Genomic DNA, 23,360 nt, shown 5'->3' on the forward strand with positions numbered 1-23,360 from the left:
AGTGCATCAACAAAGTATTTAGCAAAGGCTGTGAATACTTGCGTACCTGTGATTTTTAATTTTTAATACATTTGCAACATTTAGAGAAAATTTTTTTTTCACATTCTCATTATTGGGTCTTATCTGTAGAATATTGAGGACAAAAAAGGATGTATTCCATTTCTGGAATAAGGCTGTAACATAACAAAATGTGGAAATAGTGAAGCGCTATGAATACTTTCCGGATGCACTGTATCGTACATATAGCAATGCAGCTCCAGTCAAGTCCTACCTAATAATAGCCTACTAGCAGTTGGTGGGCATTAGTCAAAATCTGCTTAATACAGTAGGGCCTACAGAAAAAAAAGAAATGAGTTGACTGGTTACATTTAATCTGGCACAAACATTCACATGGACTCACACCTCTTGTTCAATGTCCTTCATTTGTCTTGCTAGAAAACATTTTTCAATTTAAAAAAACTTATAAAGGCAAAAATAGATCACATTAAGCCACATTTGTTTTTTTAATTTGTTGACATTTCTCCCAAGTCAAAAAGTTTTCATATCAAACTTAATACTCAAAAAAGTGTTGCACTTGAATGTACTGACATTATTTCAACAGTAAGCTCTCTGACAAACATAAACCACACACTGTATATCACTTCTGTGTTCCTATTGTGCAGTTACTTTACAATATGTAAAAAAACAATGAAGTCGACACCAACTGTACACCAAATTTACATTGCTCTAACAGTTCGACATGGCTTGTGTGTTCAAAGTGTACAATCAGATCCGGTATGTACAATTTACACAGAACGTGGAAGTGATTCGTCTCATTGCACATTACATGTTTTAGAAGGTAAACATAAAATCCCCAGCATAATGGAACGTGAAACAATTTCATAAGAGGAAACAAATTGCTTCACCACTACTGTCACTGTATTGACTATGCTGGTGCCTAAAATACAGTTTTTACTGTCCGTGTCTGTTGGTAACTACTCACACACTTCCTAGGCATTTGGTGACTTTGATCTTGATAGTTACTATCAGTGTAGTGGGCTTCTATCATGTTTGTTTGAATTACATTGAGAGTTGAGCAGCATTGCAGAAGACAACTAAAATACATTAAAACCTTGACAGGAGTTCACAACACAGCATTAGGTCTAGTGATGATTAAACACATTGAGAGAAGTGCTAGAAATTTCCCTGTGGGTCCACTGCATCAATCTTGCATTGCAGCAGAGACTGCAAACTAGAAGATGACGCGCAGAATTGTTTTTTACCCGCTCACAAAGAACAGGGATACATAATTTAACTACCGGTAATTAAAATATTTTCACTGATGTGACACAACTTTTCCTGCTGCACTTGAGAGAAGTAATCCATTTCAGTCAGTGCAGAAAATAACATCCAGAATCAATGTGGAGTTACTACTGAACACAGCATGGACAGTGTTTAAGGTTGTGAGGTGGGCTAAAGACACAGCAGGGGGGAGTGTTGCAGATTGTGTTGACAGTCACTGTCCACAAGTCTCTTTGAGAGTCCTAATATAGATAATGAATATTCACAATAAAAGATTATGTAGTTCTTTTTTCATACTTATCCTGGGTTGGAAAAAAAGGTTTCTGTGTTGGGAAACCTTTATCTGCTCCCAGCTTCACATCTGCTGTCCATGTGTTCTGATAGGGGCTCTACCACTTTCCCCTCTTGCTCCAGTCTTTTGGTGTGAAATGAAGACATTTTGGATCTATGCGCAGGTGTCTTTTCTGCATGGCTCTTTCATGTCCGTCCACAATGTCCTCTGACAAAGTCAGGATGTACTGGCCCTGTATATTCAGCAACACATATAGGAGAAATAATATCAGTAAACAGGACGGGGCAGGTTGCATGAATTTTTATTCTGTATTAACCTGGCCTGTGCAGTATTCCGACTTTGGAATTTCAATTAAATTATTTGAAGAATTTGAATTGAACTGGTTTCACCCTACAGTATGTTAAATTGGAATTATAGTAAAGTAGAATTAAATTACTCTATGTACGAATCAATTCCTTATAGCCAAGTGACAGGAATAATTTGTCTAAAAATACTAATATTTAGATAAGGTAAAGCATTATTGGCAATTGAGTATTTTTTCACAATTTTTCATAATTCAAACATTTTAAGTACCAGTAGAGTGGAAAAACAAGTTGACTTTATATGCTTAATTGTGTTTCATTGTATTCATATAACCATATCCAATCGTATTTACAATCCACAACGTTTGTAAAAACACAGTTTAAATATCACAAAATGCTACAAATTCTGTCAGCCATTTTGAATATAAACCCCCCAACAATAATATTTATACATATTGTGACCTGAATATTAACCAAATATTAGGGATGTTGTTATTATAAGCATTAATGCAAACAAACCTTTTCTTAGCGGTGCAATGATACAGACAGCTAAGTAGCCCTCTGCTGCCTTTACTGTGAGCTGGCTGCGATTTCCTGCTGCTTCCGTATCATTGTGTCTTGGCTCGTCAAAGTTATTCACGATTATAAATCATGCCTGTTATCTGGATATTAGGAGGATTTAGCCATAAATCTAGAAGCTGTTCGTCTGTGTCATTCAATGTTTACCCGGAGAGGGAGACAAACAAACACAACCAAAGACAGTGTCTGCAGGAAGACTTCGTTGTTAACCCTTTGTGTACATCATGATTACCGTAATTTCCGGACTATAAGCCGCACCTGACTATAAGCCGCACCAGCTAAATTTAGGTGAAAATACAGATTGCTCCATATATAAGCCGCACCCGACTATAAGCCGCAGGGTTTAGATGTGTAATTAGCGTAGTATATAGGGGTTCCTGCTACCACGGAGGGGATTGTCGGGACAGAGATGACTGTTTGGGAACGCAAAGCGTCCCATTTATTAACAATAAATCTTTCAATCATTCAATCAAACTTTCACATCTTTGACATGGCGTGCAGAGTACAAATAATACAACGGTGCAAAGTAATACAAAGTGCTCGCCTGTACGTTATCAAAATAACCAGCCTACCGGTATATGAAAAGTCAGTCTTTAATCATTGTGTCATCGTCTTCCTCCTGCGTACTAAAACCACAGAAATCCTCTTCGTCAGTGTCTGAGAAGAACAGGCCGTAAATAAGCCGCACCCTTGTATAAGCTGCAGGGACCAGAACGAGGGGAAAACGTAGCGGCTTATAGTCCGGAAATTACGGTAATTCTTCATATAAAGGGAAAGATATGGACATCCTATCAGTCATCATCGAAGTAAGAGAAGACATTGTACAGTAAGATATCATTGTATTATGTTTGTATTTCTTGTTTAGCACTTTGCAATACTACTAAATGATGCTTAGGGTTTCACTAAAGCTGGATTTTTTTTAGCAGAGCTTCTAAAACTTGTAGCGTATCCTCCTTATATACAGGATCAACAATATAAGGTGCAGGGTCATAATTTTGCCCCAAGCAATCGTTGTTGGCTCTCACAAAGTCGGCATAATTTGCATTGATTTTGATGGGGACGGGATCTTCGGTTATGGCGTCACATTAGTACCAAAAATCCAAGCGCGTAAAAACTGTTATCGCGCGCTGATTCTCCACTTTGTGCGCGCGCTGTCTCGTTTTGCGCGCGCGCGGTCTCGGTCTGTGCGCTGTCATGTTTCATTTTGGTACTTTGGGGGCGGGCATGCTTAGACCGCCCCTTCTTTCTGATTGGCTTTGAGCAATCACAAGTATAGCAGGGCGGGTCATCGTCAATATGTATCAAGATTTACGGAGGAAGAAGTGGATAAAAAAATGTTGGCTGAAAAAGAGGTAAGTTATTGAGCTGGTTTGGAGTGATTGTAAGGGTACTATTACTAAAAAATAATAATAATACATTTTTATTTATAAAGCACTTTTCATACATTTAAAATGCAGCTCAAAGTGCTTTACATAGTTAAAAACAAAATGAGAAATAACACCCACACCCCATGAAGACAGTCAAACATGTACATAAAAATAAACAAACAACAACAACAACAACAATAATAATAACAACACAATGACAATAGCCAATCACAGGAACCCTGTGGACGTGGAGATCCAGAGGGCTCTTTGAGGAAACACTAGATGACCAAATAAATTGATTAAAAATAATTAAAATACACATCAGGTAAAAGTCCAAAAAATATGAAATGAGATAAGATATAATCAAACATAAAAATAAACTACAATTTGAAAAACTATAAAATAAAATAAAATACAATAAAAACTGAAATATAAATATAATAAGACCATATAAAAATAGGCTAAGATATGATAAAACATAAAAATAAGCTAAGATATGATAAAACATAAAAATAACTAATACTAATAGAATAATCCTGCACATTGGGCCTAATATTTGTGTAGTAAAGTGTTTTTTGAATTCGAGCAATGTAATCTGAAAGATGTTTAAAATATCAACAATTAATGTTAATATTTTGGAAACAATATACTTCTCATAACATGAGTATCTGTGTGCATGAGAGTGTAAAGAAAAGCATTGCTATAGTTTCACTTCATCTGCCTTTTTTTACAACCTACTTGAAGTTGTATTTTTCTTTTGTTTTCTTAATTTTTTTTCTCCAAAGCCAATCAGAAAGAAGGGGCGGTCTAAGCATGCCCGCCCCCAAAGTACCAAAATGAAACATGACAGCGCACAGACAGAGACAGCGCGCGCGCAGAAAGGCACAGCGCGTGCGCAGAAAGGCACAGCGCGTGCGCAGAAAGGCACAGCGCGCGCGCAGAAAGGAACCGCGCGCACGCAAGAAGGCGCCACGCGCACGCAAGAAGGCGCCATGCGCACGCAAGAAGGCGCCGCGCGCACGCAAGAAGGCGCCGCGCGCGCGCACGCAAGAAGGCGCCGCGCGCGCGCACGCAAGAAGGCGCCGCGCACGCGCACGCAAGAAGGCACCGCGCGCGCGCAAAGTGGAGAATCAGCGCGCGATAACAGTTTTTACGCGCTTGGATTTTTGGTACTAATGTGACGCCATATTCGGTCCCGACCTCTACGTCACGCGATGACGTGTATGGCTTCCTCATTATCTCTCAAAATGGCTCTGGAAATCTCCGTGAGATTGATACTATTTTGATCATTTCTATTTATACGCAAACTTTGGAAGTCTTTAGGTGTCATAAATCAGATATATATGATAATAGCTTCAATATAGAGGCAATTTGTTCATGCAACAAACCATGCTTCTTTCTTTCCGTTTTTTCGACCAAAACAAAAATATATACATCGAACGTTTTATTGAACGCATTTAATGTTTTTGTTTATGTCCTATATTGATACCGTTTTATCGGCCCAGCCCAACGGTAATGGAATTGTAATGCTGCTTCTTAACACAGCACATACCACACTTTACTTGGTTGCGCATTAAATACGCATTTGTTTATCATTACAGTATCATCAGTCGTACAAGGAAATGTACATTATCTTTAAAATCATCACACACTTCAATTTTTCTCTTTATCGCCCGTGCGCGTTAAAGAGCCGCACGAACAAACCTTCACCGCTGGACAAAATGAGACCAACAATTGTAAGTCAAAAACTTAATCTTCTGATGTTAAATAAGGTTTAAAGACATGACTTAATGTCACATATTTGATGTGACACCTCAGTTGACAAACCTCAGTTTTACCTGTCCACGCACAAACACAGAGTATTGCTTTATAGTCTTTTGTGCAAATTAAACAATGGCTTCAATTAGCATTGTTACTGTGTAATACTTCGCAAAATAGCAACATCATATATTATATACTGCTTACGGGTTTAATAAAGACTATTTTTAAACAAGTAAGCATTGCTCTGAGACAGGGACGTAACAGTATCAAAATATGACGGTACATTATTATCACGGTGTTAAGGCTACGGTACAATATTGTGGTAAGTTTTGTCAAATCTCATCCGCCTCAACAAAAACGATCCTAAATATTTATTCAGTACAGTAGCATCGCTAACCCAACAAGGAACTCCTCCCAGTAGCTCCACCCACTCGGCAGATGACTTTATGAATTTCTTTAATAAGAAAATTGAACTCATTAGAAAGGAGATTAAAGACAACGCATCCCAGATACAACTGCGTTCTATTAACACAGATACAACTGTATATACGACCGATATTGCCCTCCAAAATAGTCTCTCTCTTTTTGATGAAATAACATTAGAGGAATTGCTACGACGTGTAAATGGGATAAAACAAACAACATGTTTACTTGACCCACTTCCTGGGAAACGTATCAAGGAGCTTTTTGTAATATTAGGTCCATCAGTGCTAAATACTATAAACGTATCACTTTCCTCTGGCACTGTTCCCCTAGCATTAAAAAGCGGTTATTCATCCTCTGCTCAAAAGACGTGACCTCGATCCTGACCTCATGGTAAACTACCGGCCGTTTATTTCGAAAATCCTCGAAAAAATTGTTGCACAGCAGCTAAATAAAAACACTTAGCGTCTAACAATCTCTGTGAACCCTTTCAATCCGGTTTCAGGCAAATCACTCTACGGAGACAGCCCTCGCAAAAATGACTAATGATCTATTGCTAACGATGGATTCTGATGCGTCATCTATGTTGCGGCTTCTTGATCTTATTGCTGCTTTTGATACCGTCGATCATAATATTTTATTAGAGCGTATCAAAACACGAAAATGTAACCTCGGACTATGTTAAGGTAACGTGTGGAGTTCCCCAGGGTTCGGTTCTTGGCCCTGCACTCTTCAGCATCTACCTGTACATGCTGCCGCTAGGTGACATCATACGCAAATACGGTGTTAGCTTTCACTGTTATGCTGATGACACCCAACTCTACATGCCCCTAAAGCTGACCAACACGCCGGATTGTAGTCAGCTGGAGGCGTGTCTTAATGAAATTAAACAATGGATGTCCGCTAACTTTTTGCAACTCAATGCTAAAAAAACGGAAATGCTGATTATCGGTCCTGCTAGAAACCGACACCTATTTATTAATACCACCTTAACATTTGACAACCAAACAATTACACAAGGTGACTTGGTAAATTGACAACCAAACAATTACACAAGGTGACTTGGTAAAGAATCTGGGTATTATCTTCGACCCAACTCTCTCGTTTGAGTCACACATTAAGAGTGTTACTAAAACGGCCTTCTTTCATCTCCGTAATATCGCTAAAATTCGTTCTATTTTGTCCACTAGCGACGCTGAGGTCAATATTCATGCGTTCGTTACGTCTCGTCTCTATTACTGTAACGTATTATTTTCGGGTCTCCCTATGTCTAGCATTAAAAGATTACATTTGGTACAAAATGCGGCTGCTAGACTTTTGACAAGAACAAGAAAGTTTGATCATATTACGCCTATACTGGCTCCCCTGCACTGGCTTCCTGTGCACCTAAGATGCGACTTTAAGGTTTTACTACTTACGTATAAAATACTACACGGTCTAGCTCCATCCTATCTTGCCGATTGTATTGTACCATATGTCCCGGCAAGAAATCTGCGTTCAAAAAACTCCGGCTTATTAGTGATTGCCAGAGCCCCAAAAAAGTCTGCGGGCTATAGAGCGTTTTCTATTCGGGCTCCAGTACTCTGGAATGCCCTCCCGGTAACAGTTAGAGATGCTACCTCAGTAGAAGCATTTAAGTCCCATCTTAAAACTCATTTGTATACTCTAGCCTTTAAATAGACCCCTCTTTTAGACCAGTTGATCTGCCGTTTCTTTTCTTTTCTGCTCTGCCCCCCTCTCCCTCGTGGAGGGGGGGCAGAGCCCCACTCTCCCTCGTGGAGGGGGGGGCACAGGTTCGGTGGCCACAGATGAAGTGCTGGCTGTCCATAGTCGGGACCCGGGGTGGACCGCTCGCCTGTGCATCGGTTAACGACATCTCTGCGCTGCTGACCATGGTCTCCTGCTGGCCCCACTATGGACTGGTCTCTCACTATTATGTTAGATCCACTATGGACTGGACTTTCACAATATTGTGCTAGATCCACTCGACGTCCATTGCACCGGTCGCCCTAGGGGGGTGGAACCCTAGAGGGGGGGGGGGGGGGGTCACCCACATCTGCGGTCCACGCCAAGGTTTCTCATTGTCATCCCACTGGGTTGAGTTTTTCCTTGCCCTGATGTGGGATCTGAACCGAGGATGTCGTTGTGGCTTGTGCAGCCCTTTGAGACACTTGTGATTTAGGGCTAATAAATAAACACTATATAAATAAACATTGATTGATTGATCGATTGAATATAAAGACAATTTGTTTTTCCACTATACTGGTACTTTAAGATGTTCAATATTTATTGAGGTTACAAAAATTAGTCCATTTATATTTTGTTTGTGTATTTATTTAAGATTAAGTTATTTACCTTCCAATTATAGTACAATGGTAAACAATCCTACAGTAATGAAGAATAACAGTTTATTATATCGTTTAAAATGGTTACTTGCATTATTATTATACGTTATGATTGCATTACCTTATCATCACTGTGTATTTTTTATTGCTTATTTCTTCAGTTTAGGAACATGATGTAGAAAAAAGCTTTGAGTCGGTCAGCATAAAGCCAAATATTTTTTTTAGGTAAATGACTGCATACTGTTCTAATGTGCGGCACCTTGAGACAAGAATATGTTGGCAGTCTGAAAAATGTCCTTCACTTGTTATTTTTGCAGATTTATGTATAAAATATAAATGATAAATGATAAATGGGTTATACTTGTATAGCGCTTTTCTACCTTCAAGGTACTCAAAGCGCTTTGACAGTATTTCCACATTTACCCATTCACACACACATTCACACACTGATGGCGGGAGCTGCCATGCAAGGCGCTAACCAGCAGCCATCAGAGGCAAAGGGTGAAGTGTCTTGCCCAAGGACACAACGGACGTGACTAGGAAGGTAGAAGGTGGGAAATATAAAAGTCGCCAATCAAATCGCAATTTTGGAGATAAAAATCGCAATTAGGTTTTTCCTTAAAATAGTGCAGCACTAGTGTCAAGTGATGGGTTTCTTTAGCAAAATTGATGACTACTTGCCATCCAAAAGCTGTGTGAAAAAAACCAATGCCAATGCTAAAAAGTTGTGGATGCGACCACCAATCTTTATTGGTAAATTATTGATAACTTGACAGCTTCTAATGCTATAGTTGGAGCAGCAGTGTTTAAGTACCAGTAGAGTGAAACAACAAGTTGCCTCTATACTGAAGTTATTATCATATATACAGTCGTGGTCAAATGTTTACATACACTTTTAAAGAATATAATGTCATGGCTGTCTTGATTTTCCAATAATTTCGACAACTCTTATTTTTTTGTGATAGAGTGATTGGAGCACATACTTTTTCTGGGAATAATCACAAATAAGAAAGCAATAAAAATTGAAGCTAATGAAAATGGTAAAAAAAAACACATTTTTTCCACATCTTTAATTATACCAGGTCCCGCGCTGTGCAGAGATTTCTGGGAGATGCAGTATATTTTCAGAACCGCCAAGGCAAAAGCGCCAGAAAAACCTAATCAACACAAATTGTTTCCATTTGATACCGTCGCGTATCACGACATTTTTGATAAGATTTTGAAACCGCAATATCTACAATACTTTGAGCTGATTCACTTGTGGTAAACATGTGGTATTTAGGAAATTGGCCTCTCACCTTGTAATAGTTGATGAGGTTGAGGTACTGCAGTGTTGAAATGACGTCTTCCTTCTTTACGCTTGTAATCTCACTGATCTCACTGCAAAACAAAATAAGTAAGCAGTCAGTAAAACTGCTTAAAAGACAGTGTGAATATTAACCAAATGTTCACATACTTAATTGTGATCTGCGGCCTCTCGCCATTATCTGGCTTGAGGTCCATGAGAATCTCCAGGATGGTCTGAGACCAGTAGGAGCGATAAGACAACAGGCCCAGATCTGAGAGTGGCTTTTCGGGTGTGCCCGTCTTTCCTTCCACCTTGGACAGCTCGTAGCCTGAATGACAGGAAGAAGCACCAAATGAGGTTGTAGATAAGTCAACAGCCTCTCAGTGTGCTCTTTAAAACATGTACTTACTAAACTCAATGAGCAGTTTCCCGTAACCTCTCCGCTGATATGGAGGCAAAGTCAGGATACAGGCTACATTATAATCCTCGGTTGACTCTTTTTCCTAACCAAAAAAACCCAAAAAAATATATTTGAGATGCCAATTGAATGAGGACTGTTTTCTTAGCCTTGTATACCTTAGAAAAGTATCCCACTATGTGGAAGCCTTTGGCGTCATACTCTGTCATTACGTAGAAGAGGAAAGGGTCTGTGTCGTAGTAAAGTGTTTTATGGTCCAGGAAACACTTTGCAAGCAAACACAAGTTCTGGGAATAGTTCTAAAAATATTGGACAAATATATGGAATCAGTAATGTTGGAAAAAGAAAGGCAGGAGATTTAATGTCCAAACTAACTTTGTTTTTTCTGCCGTCGATTTCAAAGAAAGAGATGGTTCCTTTACGATAGATCTCGTTGCCAGGAGGATGTCTGAGGTTACATTTAGTCTGATAAAAGACAATCATAGGAAAAAAATTAGACAATAAACACCTAAATACTTAACTTGGTTTAAAAGATCGCCCGTTTACCAAATGTCTCTGAAGACACTTGAGACTTTTCAGGTACTTGAGGCAGAATTCACAGAGGTAGAGAATGGGCAGCGACGTGAGTTCCTGTGGGTACGGTGAAAAATACCACGGCTTCAATCGGTGTCGTCCGAGCTCTATACACTCGATATTTTTCATTCGAGTGACAATGTCATCATGGCTACGGTCCGACACCAGACTGCCCGTCATGCGGGGAGCGGACGGGATGCCATCAGAGCTGTCCTGTGAATCCTGGGAGTGAAACAGTATGAACATTTGACTTAACCATCATTCCACATTCTTTACATTCATTGTGCTTCAATCTATTTTTTGTATCGAGAAAGAACATTTTGGGGTCTTTTTTGCGGAACATGTAGAATCACAGTGGTTGTACATGTTACCTGCAGGACTAGACTTGGAGCTGTTTGGGCACAGCTTCATTTGGCAGCAACACACAATCAAATTGTCAATAACAGGAAATCAAACAGACCTCTGGTGGTGGTAGAAAGACACTGGCACTTTGGGGCTTGTTATACTGCAAAACCTTTATCATCTAGCAAAGAGAGACACAAAAACACAGGCTTTTGGAAACTAAAGGGGAATGTGATTTATATTTTACAAGGTTAACACTTTATATACTGGGGCAGATGGAGACATTTGTCCAACAATCTTGTAGAGGATTATCAGTCTTGATGCGCAACAGTGAGGCTTGGACAGTTAATGAGGACGGGAATTGAGCAGAGCAATCTGGTAAAGACTTCTGTGGTCATGTTGACATAATCCCAAACTAAGACAAGCTATTAATAATAATAATAATAATAATTATTATTATTTATTGAATGGATTATTATACAGATTATTTTATCGAATAATCTGTAGATATTTATTTTTGTAATCAAATTAATTCCCCAAACATACACCAACATTTTTCTAGCTTGCAGAACATTTAAATGCATGTTGTTTGTCTTAGGGATACAAAAGAAAGTGAGATTAGATGATACCATCACAGGTATTAACTGTAAATTGTATTATGTATTTATAGAGAGAGCTATTGCCTATATCATCGAAAAAAGGAATCATAAAATCAGCTTACTTTTTTGGAAAGTAAACTAGTAGTGGGACTGACACCAATACATTTTACTTTGAAATATTTAAGGTCACTAAATGATTTTGCTTTTAAAAAAATGTAATAAGCAGGAAAACACAAATGCATTGTAACAATATCAAGTAGATATTTAAACTGTTTCATGATTATCTTTTGTTCCATACAATTGTTTAACCAATATAAAGTCAAAGTCCTCCTTTTGTCCAAGAGACTTATTTACTGATTTTTTAAACATCAACAAAAAGAGATTTTGTGAAAAGACTATCAATCTAATCACTAGTATTACTCATACAATGTACTATCCTTAATATCAATAGCATCGACATATGGATCGTTCAATCAGTCAATCAATGTTTATTTATATAGCCCTAAATCACAAGTGTCTCAAAGGGCTGCACAAGCCACAACGACATCCTCGGTTCAGATCCCACATAAGGGCAAGGAAAAACTCACAACCCAGTGGGATGTAAATGTGAATGACTATTAAAAACCTTGGAGAGGACCGCAGATGTGGGTAACCCACCCCCCTCTAGGGTTCCACCCTTCTCTGTGATTGCTGGCAGTCTGGCACTAAACAGACAGCAGTGGAGCACACACACATGCACATCTTGCTGTAATATTATCCTCTATCTAGACTTTTATTAATCCATTTGTTCATTTCTTGGTAATTTTTGCTAACTTTACAATGTAACACTGTTAAATCTACATGTATGTTGAAGCGAACTAGGCACTTTTTCTTCTGTTGTTTTAAGACAGCTTAGTGTTAGCATCTTTCCCTGTCATCTGCTGCTTTCTTGCGCGATGTGCAGCATTTTCAGTCTCTTTCTCCAGTTCCACAGTGATATTAAAATGTGTAGGAAATATAGTTTATTTGCCACAATTATGGTGATGTTAACTTAAAACAGCCACTCTGCATTGAGTATGGACATACACAAACAGATAGTCGCATTGTAGCTGCCAGCAGTCTTAGTAGCATCGCCTATCAACAAACTGATGTTCCTATTGTTTTTTGAAGGCATTGTGCTCCACTTGTGGTAGAAAATGAACAAATGGACTCAATTTATAGCCTTCAAACATGTAAGTTGAAATATAATTTAGAATATAAATATTTCCATGTCTAATCTAACTCTGTGTTTGGAAGCTAAAATATAATTTCTTCACTCTTTGCTGTTCCGCTGAGAGACAATAATGACAAAATTGTGTACAAAAATGTAACCATGAATAAAAAATTTAAGTGTAACTCCAATATTTTAACGCTTGTTGCTCTCAAAACCAAACTTATTTTCACACAAATGTTTAACAATCATTCCCTTTTGATGGCCATGTAAAACTCATGCTTGCGGTAGGTGTGTAAACAACAAATGAATGCCTTTACAAAGTGCAACAGACAACTAGCATGCATGCAAATATGTTAATTAAAAGTGTCAATAAAATGCAACAAGAGTCTCCATGTAAGTGACATACCTCATCAGTAGCTCCACAATTAGCTTTCCTTTTCCTGCCGGGCTGAGATGGGATGAGTCTTCGAGTGGTTCCATTCTACAAAAATGTTAAGGAGGAATTATGTAAATGAAAAAAAAAATCTACAAAAAGTGTGTCTTCATTACTGTTGTGAGGGAGGAGAGGTGGTCGTGGTCTTCTCGTGTCTTAAAAGTGTTGGCATCTCTCGCAACGGGGAAAACAGCCGCTTGAGATGCCTCTGCTGTACTTGGGAGGGACGGCACTGGGGGTGCTGGAGGTACCTGCGTTACCAAGGGGACCGTCTCCACTTTCCTCTTCTGCAGTGAACAAGGGGTGTTAAGACGACTGGCTTTATTCACGAGCAGTGTAACAACATGGAAGCAAGTGAAAATATTACAGGTTAACCAGCAGTCATTTGGATTTTTGCAAAGCAGTGACTCGTCACGTTGGCCCGTTTTAGGAGTACAACCTGCAGCTCATTATCAACTGAGAATGTGTCCGATTGATTAATGACCACAGCTTATCCAATGAAGCAGATTCAGTTGTTTTGGTTGTCTCTGGTTTCAATGCAAATTGCACCTTGTTTAAATCTGGTATTAAGATGTGTTAAACAGATCAACTACAACGGCAAAAAGGTCAGCAACAAATGTGTCTTCCGTAGTTACTGTTAATAAATACATCCTTCTGTATTTGCGATTCTAGTTTGGTAACAAAACAACCAGTGCACCCACTTTCTTGTGTTCCTCTGAATGAGTACTATAGCCTGAACCATTAGCAATGAACACACATTAACACCAGGAGTAGACAAGGTATTTTAGTTTTTGGGTAATTGGTGAATTCAAGTTGTACCGGAGTGGGGAGAGTTTTGCCTCTGGAAGGAGCTGTGGCAGTTTGAAGGTTGAGATCTAGACTCTTCCTCTGAATTGAACATAAAGGAAGAGAAGCAGGGGGGTTAACTGACATTCATATGGGCCTTGAGGTTATTGCTCAGGCGAACACTGTACACACTTTATTCATCATCCACACATTAGTGACACATTTTTCTGGTTGAAGAATTCTGTCTCCATCAAATCTCCATGATCGTAGTTCATACATATAACATTGTTATTTTCCCTCCCAGTTTGTCTCTGCAATAGGTTTTGCAGCCCCCTTTAAGCATATCATCTCTTGGGCTGCACGATTAATCAACATTAAGGTTTTAATTGTTGCCTTAAATAACCGCAAGAGGCTGTAGTTTTTTTTCCATTTCGCCGTCACCAGCATTTGAGTGACAGACATGTTTGTAAATCAGAATTATTGAGTCTCCCCTTTGTTCGTCTTTCGCTTAAAACGGGGAGAAAGACATCTCACTCTCTGCGTTGCTCTCTGGACCCGAGCGCGTTTATTCAACAGTAGAATCAACTGAACACAATGAGCCCTCTTTTTTTTTGTTGTTGTCCTGTCCAGCTTCTCAGGCAAATCACATAGTTGATGTAGATGCCCATATCAGCTGTTCAGATTTACTTTACAAAAGAGAAGTGTGGGATACTTCTCTTGTTGCCTTATTTGTATTTGACTTTATTAAATGTATTTATATTATCATTTGGTGCAGCCGGGCCGGAGCAGGAGGGGATAGAAAGAGAAAAAAAGGAAGACAGAGGGGGAAATTGTGGGGACAAGAGAGGGATTAGACACAGAGAAAAAAACAACAACAGCAAACACAACAATAACAACAACAACAACAGAGCAACATCAGCAAATACGACATGTACAAATATGATGGTAAAAGTGATAGCAAATAAGCAGTTAGCGAAAATAAAAAATAATACAGTAATGACAATGAGCATTATTACACTACAAATGGAGCAATACAAATACCAATAGAAATAGCGCTATTGATAATGAACAATACCCATAATTTACCTCTATTATCATCAATACAGTTGTTCAAATGCAACAATACATATACGTAATGATAACTAGAGATACGAAAGAATGCAGAAAAACGGAGGAGAAGAAAGAGAAGCAACCTATATTAACCTTGTAGATTGTTATAATAACAATAGGTTAAGCTTTGTCAGTGTGCCATGTGTTATCCAGTTTACCCTAGGGCAACAACGTTAGTATATGTTTGATGAAACGTGATTATGTGCATGAGTTTATGTAGGTATGTACTGTATTTGTGTATGTATGTGGGAGCGTAGGTACCTATGTATGTATGTATGTATGTGAGTATATGTGTGTTTGTATGTACAATATATTTGACTCCCAGTGTGTGTGGGAGCAAGAGTACGGCCCCAGCCACCCAGAGAGCCCAACCCACAAACAGCAGGTGCGGCGCCCAGGGAACCAGGGACCACCGGCCCCACGCAGCCAGGCCGGCCAGTGACAGGAACCCCAGACCCAGGCCCACCATGCCGCCTGTAAGAGCCACCAGCAGGCCGCAGACAGACGCACCCGGCAGAGGACAAGGCACGAGAGAAGCCGGGGACAGCCAGACCTCAAGCCAGAGAGAGACCACACCCCACAAGGGTAGAAAGGCGGGACGCCCCGCCCGGGGGGCCCAGAGACTCCCCGCAACCGGACGGGAAGACCGCCCCCGCCCCACCAGCAACCGGGCCCCCGCGAGCCCACCCCCGGATCAGCCCTCTTTTCAGTCATTCACAATAGCAGTCTCGGTGGACGGAGAGCGGGGCGCCGGCTTCACACACATGGGTGCTGCATAGTAACACAAATTAGTAGGAAAAATATGGTTCAAGGCCAAACGTCCCGTTGTGGTAATATTTCAGCTTCAAATTGGATGGGCTATATAGGCCCATGAACATGGACGAAGGAGCGAGAATGCCGTGATCATGTGATGGCAACAAACAAAAAGACAATTTCCGAACTCCAGTTTCCAAATGGGAAAAAAAAATGCACTTTAAGATGTTCAATATTTAAGTAAAATTTTTGCTTACAGAAATGAGAGATATTTTTTTGGTTTATTTATTTAGGATAACACAGTTGTTTACCTTCCAAATACAGTAAAATGGTAAACAGGTCTACAGTAATGAGAAATAAAAATTTATATCATTTTAAATGGTTACCGGTACTTGCATTATTATTATATATTACATTACGTTATAATCACTGTATAGTTTTTACCGATTATATATTCAGTTTAAGAGCATGATTTACACAAAAGCTTTGAGTCTGTCTGCATAAAGACAAATATTCTTTTAAAGTAAAGTATTGCATATTGTTCAAATCTGTGGCACCTTGAGACAAGAACATGTTCAATGACAGTCTAAAAGTAACACATCTTTCCTTCAATCAATATTTTCACAGTTTTATGCATTTTTATGTATAAAATATAAAAATCGCAAATCCAATCGCAATTTGAGAGAAAAATCGCGATTAGGTTTTTTCTAAAAAATCGTGCAGCCCTACTCTACATTGACATGCATATATCGAAAAATTTAAGACTTTTGGAAAAGGTTATTTTATTATGCATTGAATTAATGAATAAACATCAACTCACCACTTCTCGCTCAGGTGAACTGGGGCGTGAGCCTGGAAGACCGTTCTTGGTTGGAGTTTTAGCTTCCTTTTTAGGGAACTGGAGCTTTTTCATGTCCAGCCGGTCCGACGTGACCCACTCATCCAGACGCTTGTTGACTGTGAATAAAATAAACAGTAAGATTTCATACATCGCAGCCACCTGAGGAGTGATAAAAATAAGATGTAACAAAAAAATTACTTACAGTCAATATAGTGAACATAGTAGAGCTTTCTTCCAGATACTTCCTTTACACTTAGAATCTCCGCCAAGGCTGGAGTGTAAGAAAGACATTCAAATAAACCATCAAAATGTCCTACAAAAGAGGCAAGTAAAATATCTGGTGAACAAATTTGTGATCTAACACAAGAGCTAATTGTACAATTCTAATAAGGCCAGATTTTAATGTAAATTTAATCTTTCTAGGACAATTCTATTTTTTTTTAAATTTCAAGCACATATATTACACAAGTGCAAATAATGTTGTGACAGGTGCATACGTATGCTTGTAATATTCATGTTGTTTCAAAAAAGCAGTTTTTTGCCAAAGCAGTGCAAACATAAGTATTTTTTCTTTTTTTTATGCATTCCAACTAGTAAATCCATTTGAGCAAAAGTCCGCTTACAATAGAGCCTTTGGGAGGTGCTCTATTCTGCCTATAAAGCACTTTAAAAAACACCCATACACCTCCATCAACGTTTTATATACACACAGTAAAAATATATGTAATGTAGTAACAGTCATATGTATAGTAACATGTAATAAATATGTATTTTGATCATTTTAAATATAAGGATGCACATTATTTCACAAACGCATCACAACGTTTGCCATTTCCTTCAACAACATCCGCAGACATCATAAGAGTCAACAAACATAATTAAACATCCCTAACTGTACAATGTCTGCTCTCACTGGGATGACGACTGCCAGATTGTTCATACATTCTTGTTTAGATTAAGAATGACTCATAATCCTGGCAAAGGAAAAAGGGGAGTGGAACGAAGCGTCTTTTTCGCCATATCCGGGTCTAAGTTGGCTGGCATAGTGTACTTCTCGGTTTATGGCCACAACATTCTAATTTCGAGACGAGAGGCATGATTTATAATCCATAAATAACTTGCAAGAGCTCGGAGACAAGAAAGCTGCTCATCAGCTGATGACGTCAATACAGCAGCACAAGGAAAAGGAAGTTAGCTCTCTGTGACAATGCGTCACATAAATATGTCCTTAACTTAATAAATAAATAAATGATAAATGGGTTATACTTGTATAGCGCTTTTCTACCTTCAAGGTACTCAAAGCGCTTTGACAGTATTTCCACATTCACCCATTCACACACACATTCACACACTGATGGAGGGAGCTGCCATGCAAGGCGCTACCAGCACCCATCAGGAGCAAGGGTGAAGTGTCTTGCCCAAGGACACAACGGACGTGACTAGGATGGTAGAAGGTGGGGATTGAACCCCAGTAACCAGCAACCCTCCGATTGCTGGCACGGCCACTCTACCAACTTCGCCACGCCGTCCCTTAAGTCCCTTAACTTAAGCGCTTGTAATATCACCAATACTTGGTTAAAATTCAGGTTACAAAATGTTAATGGGAGTATTGTTGGCGCTTTTTGGTTGGTTATTTACTGGGTTTCATGACGACGTCATGGCTGACATTCACTCTATTGTAAGAGGACATTTATTTACAAATATTTACAATTTAGAATGCAATACAAAAAAAGAGTGTGTTATTGTCTCTCATAAGGATTGTGAATTATCGGCAACACTCCAAAGAGAAATACAGTTCCACTTTAAATGCAAAATAAAAATAATAATCTTAGGGGTACTCTTGCTAACACATGTCAATATCATCATACAGGACACTCTCTGCATTATTGTAATATTCTAAGCCGTATGGGTGGGTGACATTGTTATCACCAGGAAAGATGAGGTCATCTACCTAGGTTCCATTCTAGAGGCTAATCTTTCCTGTGATAAAATGGCAACCAAGGTAGTCAAAAAGATCAACCAAGGAACGAGATTTCTCTACAGAATGTCCTCTCTGGTCAACAAAAGCACCATGAAGATTCTAGCGGGAACTCTCGTTCAACCCTTTTTCTATTACGCATGCACCTCCTGGTACCCTAGCACCTCCAAATCCCTCAAATCTAGACTTCAAACATCCCAGAACAAGCTAGTCAGATTACTTCTAGACCTCCACCCCAGATCATACCTCACTCCTACCTACTTCTCCAAAGTGGGCTGGCTCAGGGTGGAGGACAGAGTAAAACAACTTGCACTGAGCCTAATCTATAAAATCTGCTACACCTCCCTGATACCGAAGTACTGTCAAACTACTACCTTAACACTCCCAGAGGGAGCTCCACTAACTATGTTTAACCCAGATTCCGAACTAACAAAGGTCTTAACTCATTCTCTTTTATTGCCACATCAATATGGGATGCACTCCCAACAGGTGTAAAAGAAAGGGCATCTCTATCCTCCTTCAAAACCGCACTAAAAGAACACCTCCAGGCAACTTCAACCCTAAACTAACACCCTCCCTTCCATATAATACCTCTTCGGATTGTAAATAATCAAATGTAAATAATCAAACGTAACACTTTTTCTTATACTATCTGATCTCTCCCTCTATGTCCACTACTTGCTGTACATATACTACCAAGTCAGTCCTACACTGTTTCAATGTCCATTTCTTTGATGATGCAATTGTTGATGCTGATTGTTGATGACTGAAGTGTTGATACCAACCAAACCTAACTCCCCCTCCCCTCCATATCCCACACCCCGGATTGTAAATAATTCAATGTATATACTCTGATTATCTTGTGTGATGACTGTATTATGATGTTAGTATATATTTGATAGTATATATCTGTATTATGAATCAATTTAACCCGAATACAATTTTCAACAAGTTGAAAATTGTATTCGGGTGTTACCATTTAGTGGTCAATTGTACGGAATGTGTACTTCACTGTGCAATCTACTAATACAAGTTTCAATCAATCAAACAATGGGATGAATATTTACTCAAATCTCATCCACCTCAACAAAAATGATCCTAAATTTTTGTTTAGTACAGTAGCATCGCTAACCCAACAAGGGACTCCTCCCAGTAGCTTCACCCACTCAGCAGATGACTTTATGAATTTCTTTAATAAGAAAATTGAAGTCATTAGAAAAGAGATTAAAGACAATGCATCTCAGCTACAACTGGGTTCTATTAACACAGATACGACTGTATATATGACGGACACTGCCCTCCAAAATAGTTTCTCTCTCTTTGATGAAATAACATTGGAAGAATTGTTAAGATGTGTAAATGGGACAAAACAAACAACATGTTTACTTGACCCAATTCCTGGGAAACTTATCAAGGAGCTTTTTGTATTATTAGGTACATCAGTGTTAAATATTATAAACTTATCACTTTCCTCTGGCACTGTTCCCCTAGCATTCAAAAAAGCGGTTATTCATCCTCTACTCAAAAGACCTAACCTCGATCCTGACCTCATGGTGAACTACCGGCCGGTGTCCCACCTTCCGTTTATCTCGAAAATCCTCAAAAAAATTGTCGCAAAGCAGCTAAATGAACACTTAGCGTCTAACAATCTCTGTGAACCTTTTCAATCCGGTTTCAGGGCAAATCACTCTACGGAGACAGCCCTCGCAAAAATGACTAATGATCTATTGCTAACGATGGATTCTGATGCGTCATCTATGTTGCTGCTTCTTGATCTTAGCGCCGCTTTCGATACTGTTGATCATAATATTTTATTAGAGCGTATCAAAACGCGTATTGGGATGTCAGACTTAACCTTGTCTTGGTTTAAGTCTTATCTTAATGACAGGATGCAGTGTGTCTCCCATAACAATGTGACCTCGGACTATGTTAAGGTAACGTGCAGAGTTCCCCAGGGTTCGGTTCTTGGCCCTGCACTCTTTAGTATTTACATGCTGCTGCTAGGTGACATCATACGCAAATACGGTGTTAGCTTTCACTGTTATGCTGATGACACTCAACTCTACATGCCCCTAAAGCTGACCAACACGCCGGATTGTAGTCAGCTGGAGGCGTGTCTTAATGAAATTAAACAATGGATGTCGTGGCGAAGTTGGTAGAGTGGCTGTGCCAGCAATCGGAGTGTTGCTGGTTACTGGGGTTCAATTCCCACCTTCTACCTTCCTAGTCACGTCCGTTGTGTCCTTGGGCAAGACACTTCACCCTTTGCCTCTGATGGCTGCTGGTTAGCGCCTTGCATGGCAGCTCCCGCCATCAGTGTGTGAATGTGTGTGTGAATGGGTAAATGTGGAAATACTGTCAAAGCGCTTTGAGTACCTTGAAGGTAGAAAAGCGCTATACAAGTATAACCCATTTATCATTTACCATTTATGTCCGCTAACTTTTTGCAACTCAACGCTAAGAAAACGGAAATGCTGATTATCGGTCCTGCTCAACACCGACATCTATTTAATAATACCACCTTAACATTTGACAACCAAACAATTAAACAAGGCGACTCGTTAAAGAATCTGGGTATTATCTTCGACCCAACTCTCTCGTTTGAGTCACACATTAAGAGTGTTACTAAAACGGCCTTCTTTCATCTCCGTAATATCGCTAAAATTTGTTCCATTTTGTCCACAAGCAATGCTGAGATCATTATCCATGCGTTCGTTACATCTCGTCTCGATTACTGTAACGTTTTATTTTCGGGGCCTCCCAATGTCTAGCATTAAAAGATTACAGATGGTACAAAATGCGGCTGCTAGACTTTTGACAAAAACAAGCAAGTTTGATCATATTACGCCTATAGTGGCTCACTTGCACTGGCTTCCTGTGCACCTAAGATGCGACTTTAAGGTTTTACTACTTACGTATAAAATACTACACGGTCAAGCTCCTGCCTATCTTGCCGATTGTATTGTACCATATGTCCCGGCAAGAAATCTGCGTTCAAAGAACTCCGGCTTATTAGTGATTCCCAGAGCCCAAAAAAAGTCTGCGAGCGTTTTCTATTCGGGCTCCAATACTATGGAATGCCCTCCCGGTAAAAGTTAGAGATGCTACCTCAGTAGAAGCATTTAAGTCTCATCTTAAAACTCATTTGTATACTCTAGCCTTTAAATAGACTCCCTTTTTAGACCAGTTGATCTGCCGTTTCTTTTCTTTTCTTTTCTACTCTGCTCCCAACCCGGGGTGGACCGCTAGCCTGTCCATCGGATGGGGACATCTCTTCGCTGCTGACCCGTCTCCGCTCGGGATGGTTCCTGCTGGCCCCACTATGGACTGGACTTTCGCTGATGTGTTGGACTTTCACAATATTATGTCAGACCCACTCGACATCTATTGCTTTCGGTCTCCCCTAGAGGGGGGGGGGGGGGGGGGGTTACCCACATATGCGGTCCTCTCCAAGGTTTCTCATAGTCATTCACATTGACGTCCCACTGGGGTGAGTTTTCCTTGCCCGTATGTGGGCTCTGTACAGAGGATGTCTGTACAGAGGATGAGGCTTGTACAGGCCTTTGAGACACTTGTGATTTAGGGCTATATAAATAAACATTGATTGATTGAATATCTATTTACAAGTGACATGCTGCTGATGCTGCAGGAAAGTGTCAGGAAGGTCTAGGTGATGCTGAGGAAGTAAGTAGCATTCTGTGACCGGAATATTTGAGAAAACAAACAACATTAAATACACTGTGGACTACACAAACTAAACGTCAATCATGTCATCTAATAAGCATAGTCAGTGTTTATCTTTATTAACAATACCTTGATATCGTCCTGTTTAGTCTTCAGCAATTAAAATACAAAGAGAATGTGATTTTGACCTTGCTAATTGAGATGAAAGTGTTGTTTTAAAAGAGCATTCTAACGCATTAAGTGTGTAGAGGGCATCTATGGAGCTGTAACAACGGTACGGTCAAAAACAACTGGGGTTCGCTTGTTAGCATTAGCACGATTAGCATTTGGAAAACAACAATACTTACGCCACTCGTCCTCGTGCTCCTGGTTCTTACGAAGAACGGGAAGGCGGCAGCCCTCGACGATTTCGACCTGTCGGAGAGAATGTGTTCATTTACACCCCGAGTGTGGACAACGACTGAAAAACAACACAACATCGCTCGGATACCCACCGATGATGCGCTGTCCGCCATTTTCGCCATCCGTGCGAGCTGGAGCAGGGTGTTGTGGGAAAATGCCGGTCTACGTCAAAGGTAATAAACCAATCAAGAAAGACTGTACGCACCGAGCGGACGTTGGTAAACGAAACAGGAAACGATATGAAGGTATATCAAAGAAGAGCAAACGAGTTGATACTAATATTCCAGTCCGTGTTGTAGAAATAATGCTGTAGCTATATTAGACATGGGGCACCGGACTATTTCTCTTTTTAATGTGACTCTTACTAGACACTCATCCGAGCAAAGTTCATCAGTTAGGGCAGTGGTCCCCAACCACTGGGCCGCGGCCCGGTACCGGTTCGCTGACCGGGCCGCACAAGAAGAAAAAAAAAAAAGTTTTTTTTTTGTTTTTGTTTTTAAAAAAAATGTTTTTTATTTTTTTTATTTTTATTAAATCAACATAAAAACCACAATATATACATTATAAATCAATCAATGTTTATTTTTTTAGCCCTAAATCACAAGTGTCTC

General features: G+C 39.6%; 1 protein-coding gene across 1 annotated transcript; it reads right to left on the reverse strand.

Annotated features, from left to right (window-relative positions):
- Positions 1-141: 141 nt before the first annotated feature.
- LOC133650480 (histone acetyltransferase KAT5-like) lies at positions 142-22,928 on the reverse strand. Its single transcript, XM_062047765.1, has 15 exons — positions 22,842-22,928; positions 22,695-22,761; positions 16,888-16,956; positions 16,665-16,801; positions 14,015-14,083; positions 13,312-13,482; positions 13,169-13,243; positions 11,090-11,152; positions 10,603-10,851; positions 10,432-10,521; positions 10,215-10,355; positions 10,048-10,141; positions 9,807-9,966; positions 9,649-9,730; positions 142-1,805 (listed from the first exon to the last, which is right to left on the reverse strand). The coding sequence occupies exons 1-15, from the start codon at positions 22,869-22,871 to the stop codon at positions 1,671-1,673; spliced, it is 1,632 nt and encodes a 543-aa protein (XP_061903749.1). The 5' UTR covers positions 22,872-22,928; the 3' UTR covers positions 142-1,670.
- Between the last annotated feature and the right edge of the window lie 432 nt (positions 22,929-23,360).

Source organism: Entelurus aequoreus, linkage group LG05 (genome assembly GCF_033978785.1).
Source record: "Entelurus aequoreus isolate RoL-2023_Sb linkage group LG05, RoL_Eaeq_v1.1, whole genome shotgun sequence".
Classification (NCBI taxonomy): Eukaryota; Metazoa; Chordata; class Actinopteri; order Syngnathiformes; family Syngnathidae; genus Entelurus; species Entelurus aequoreus.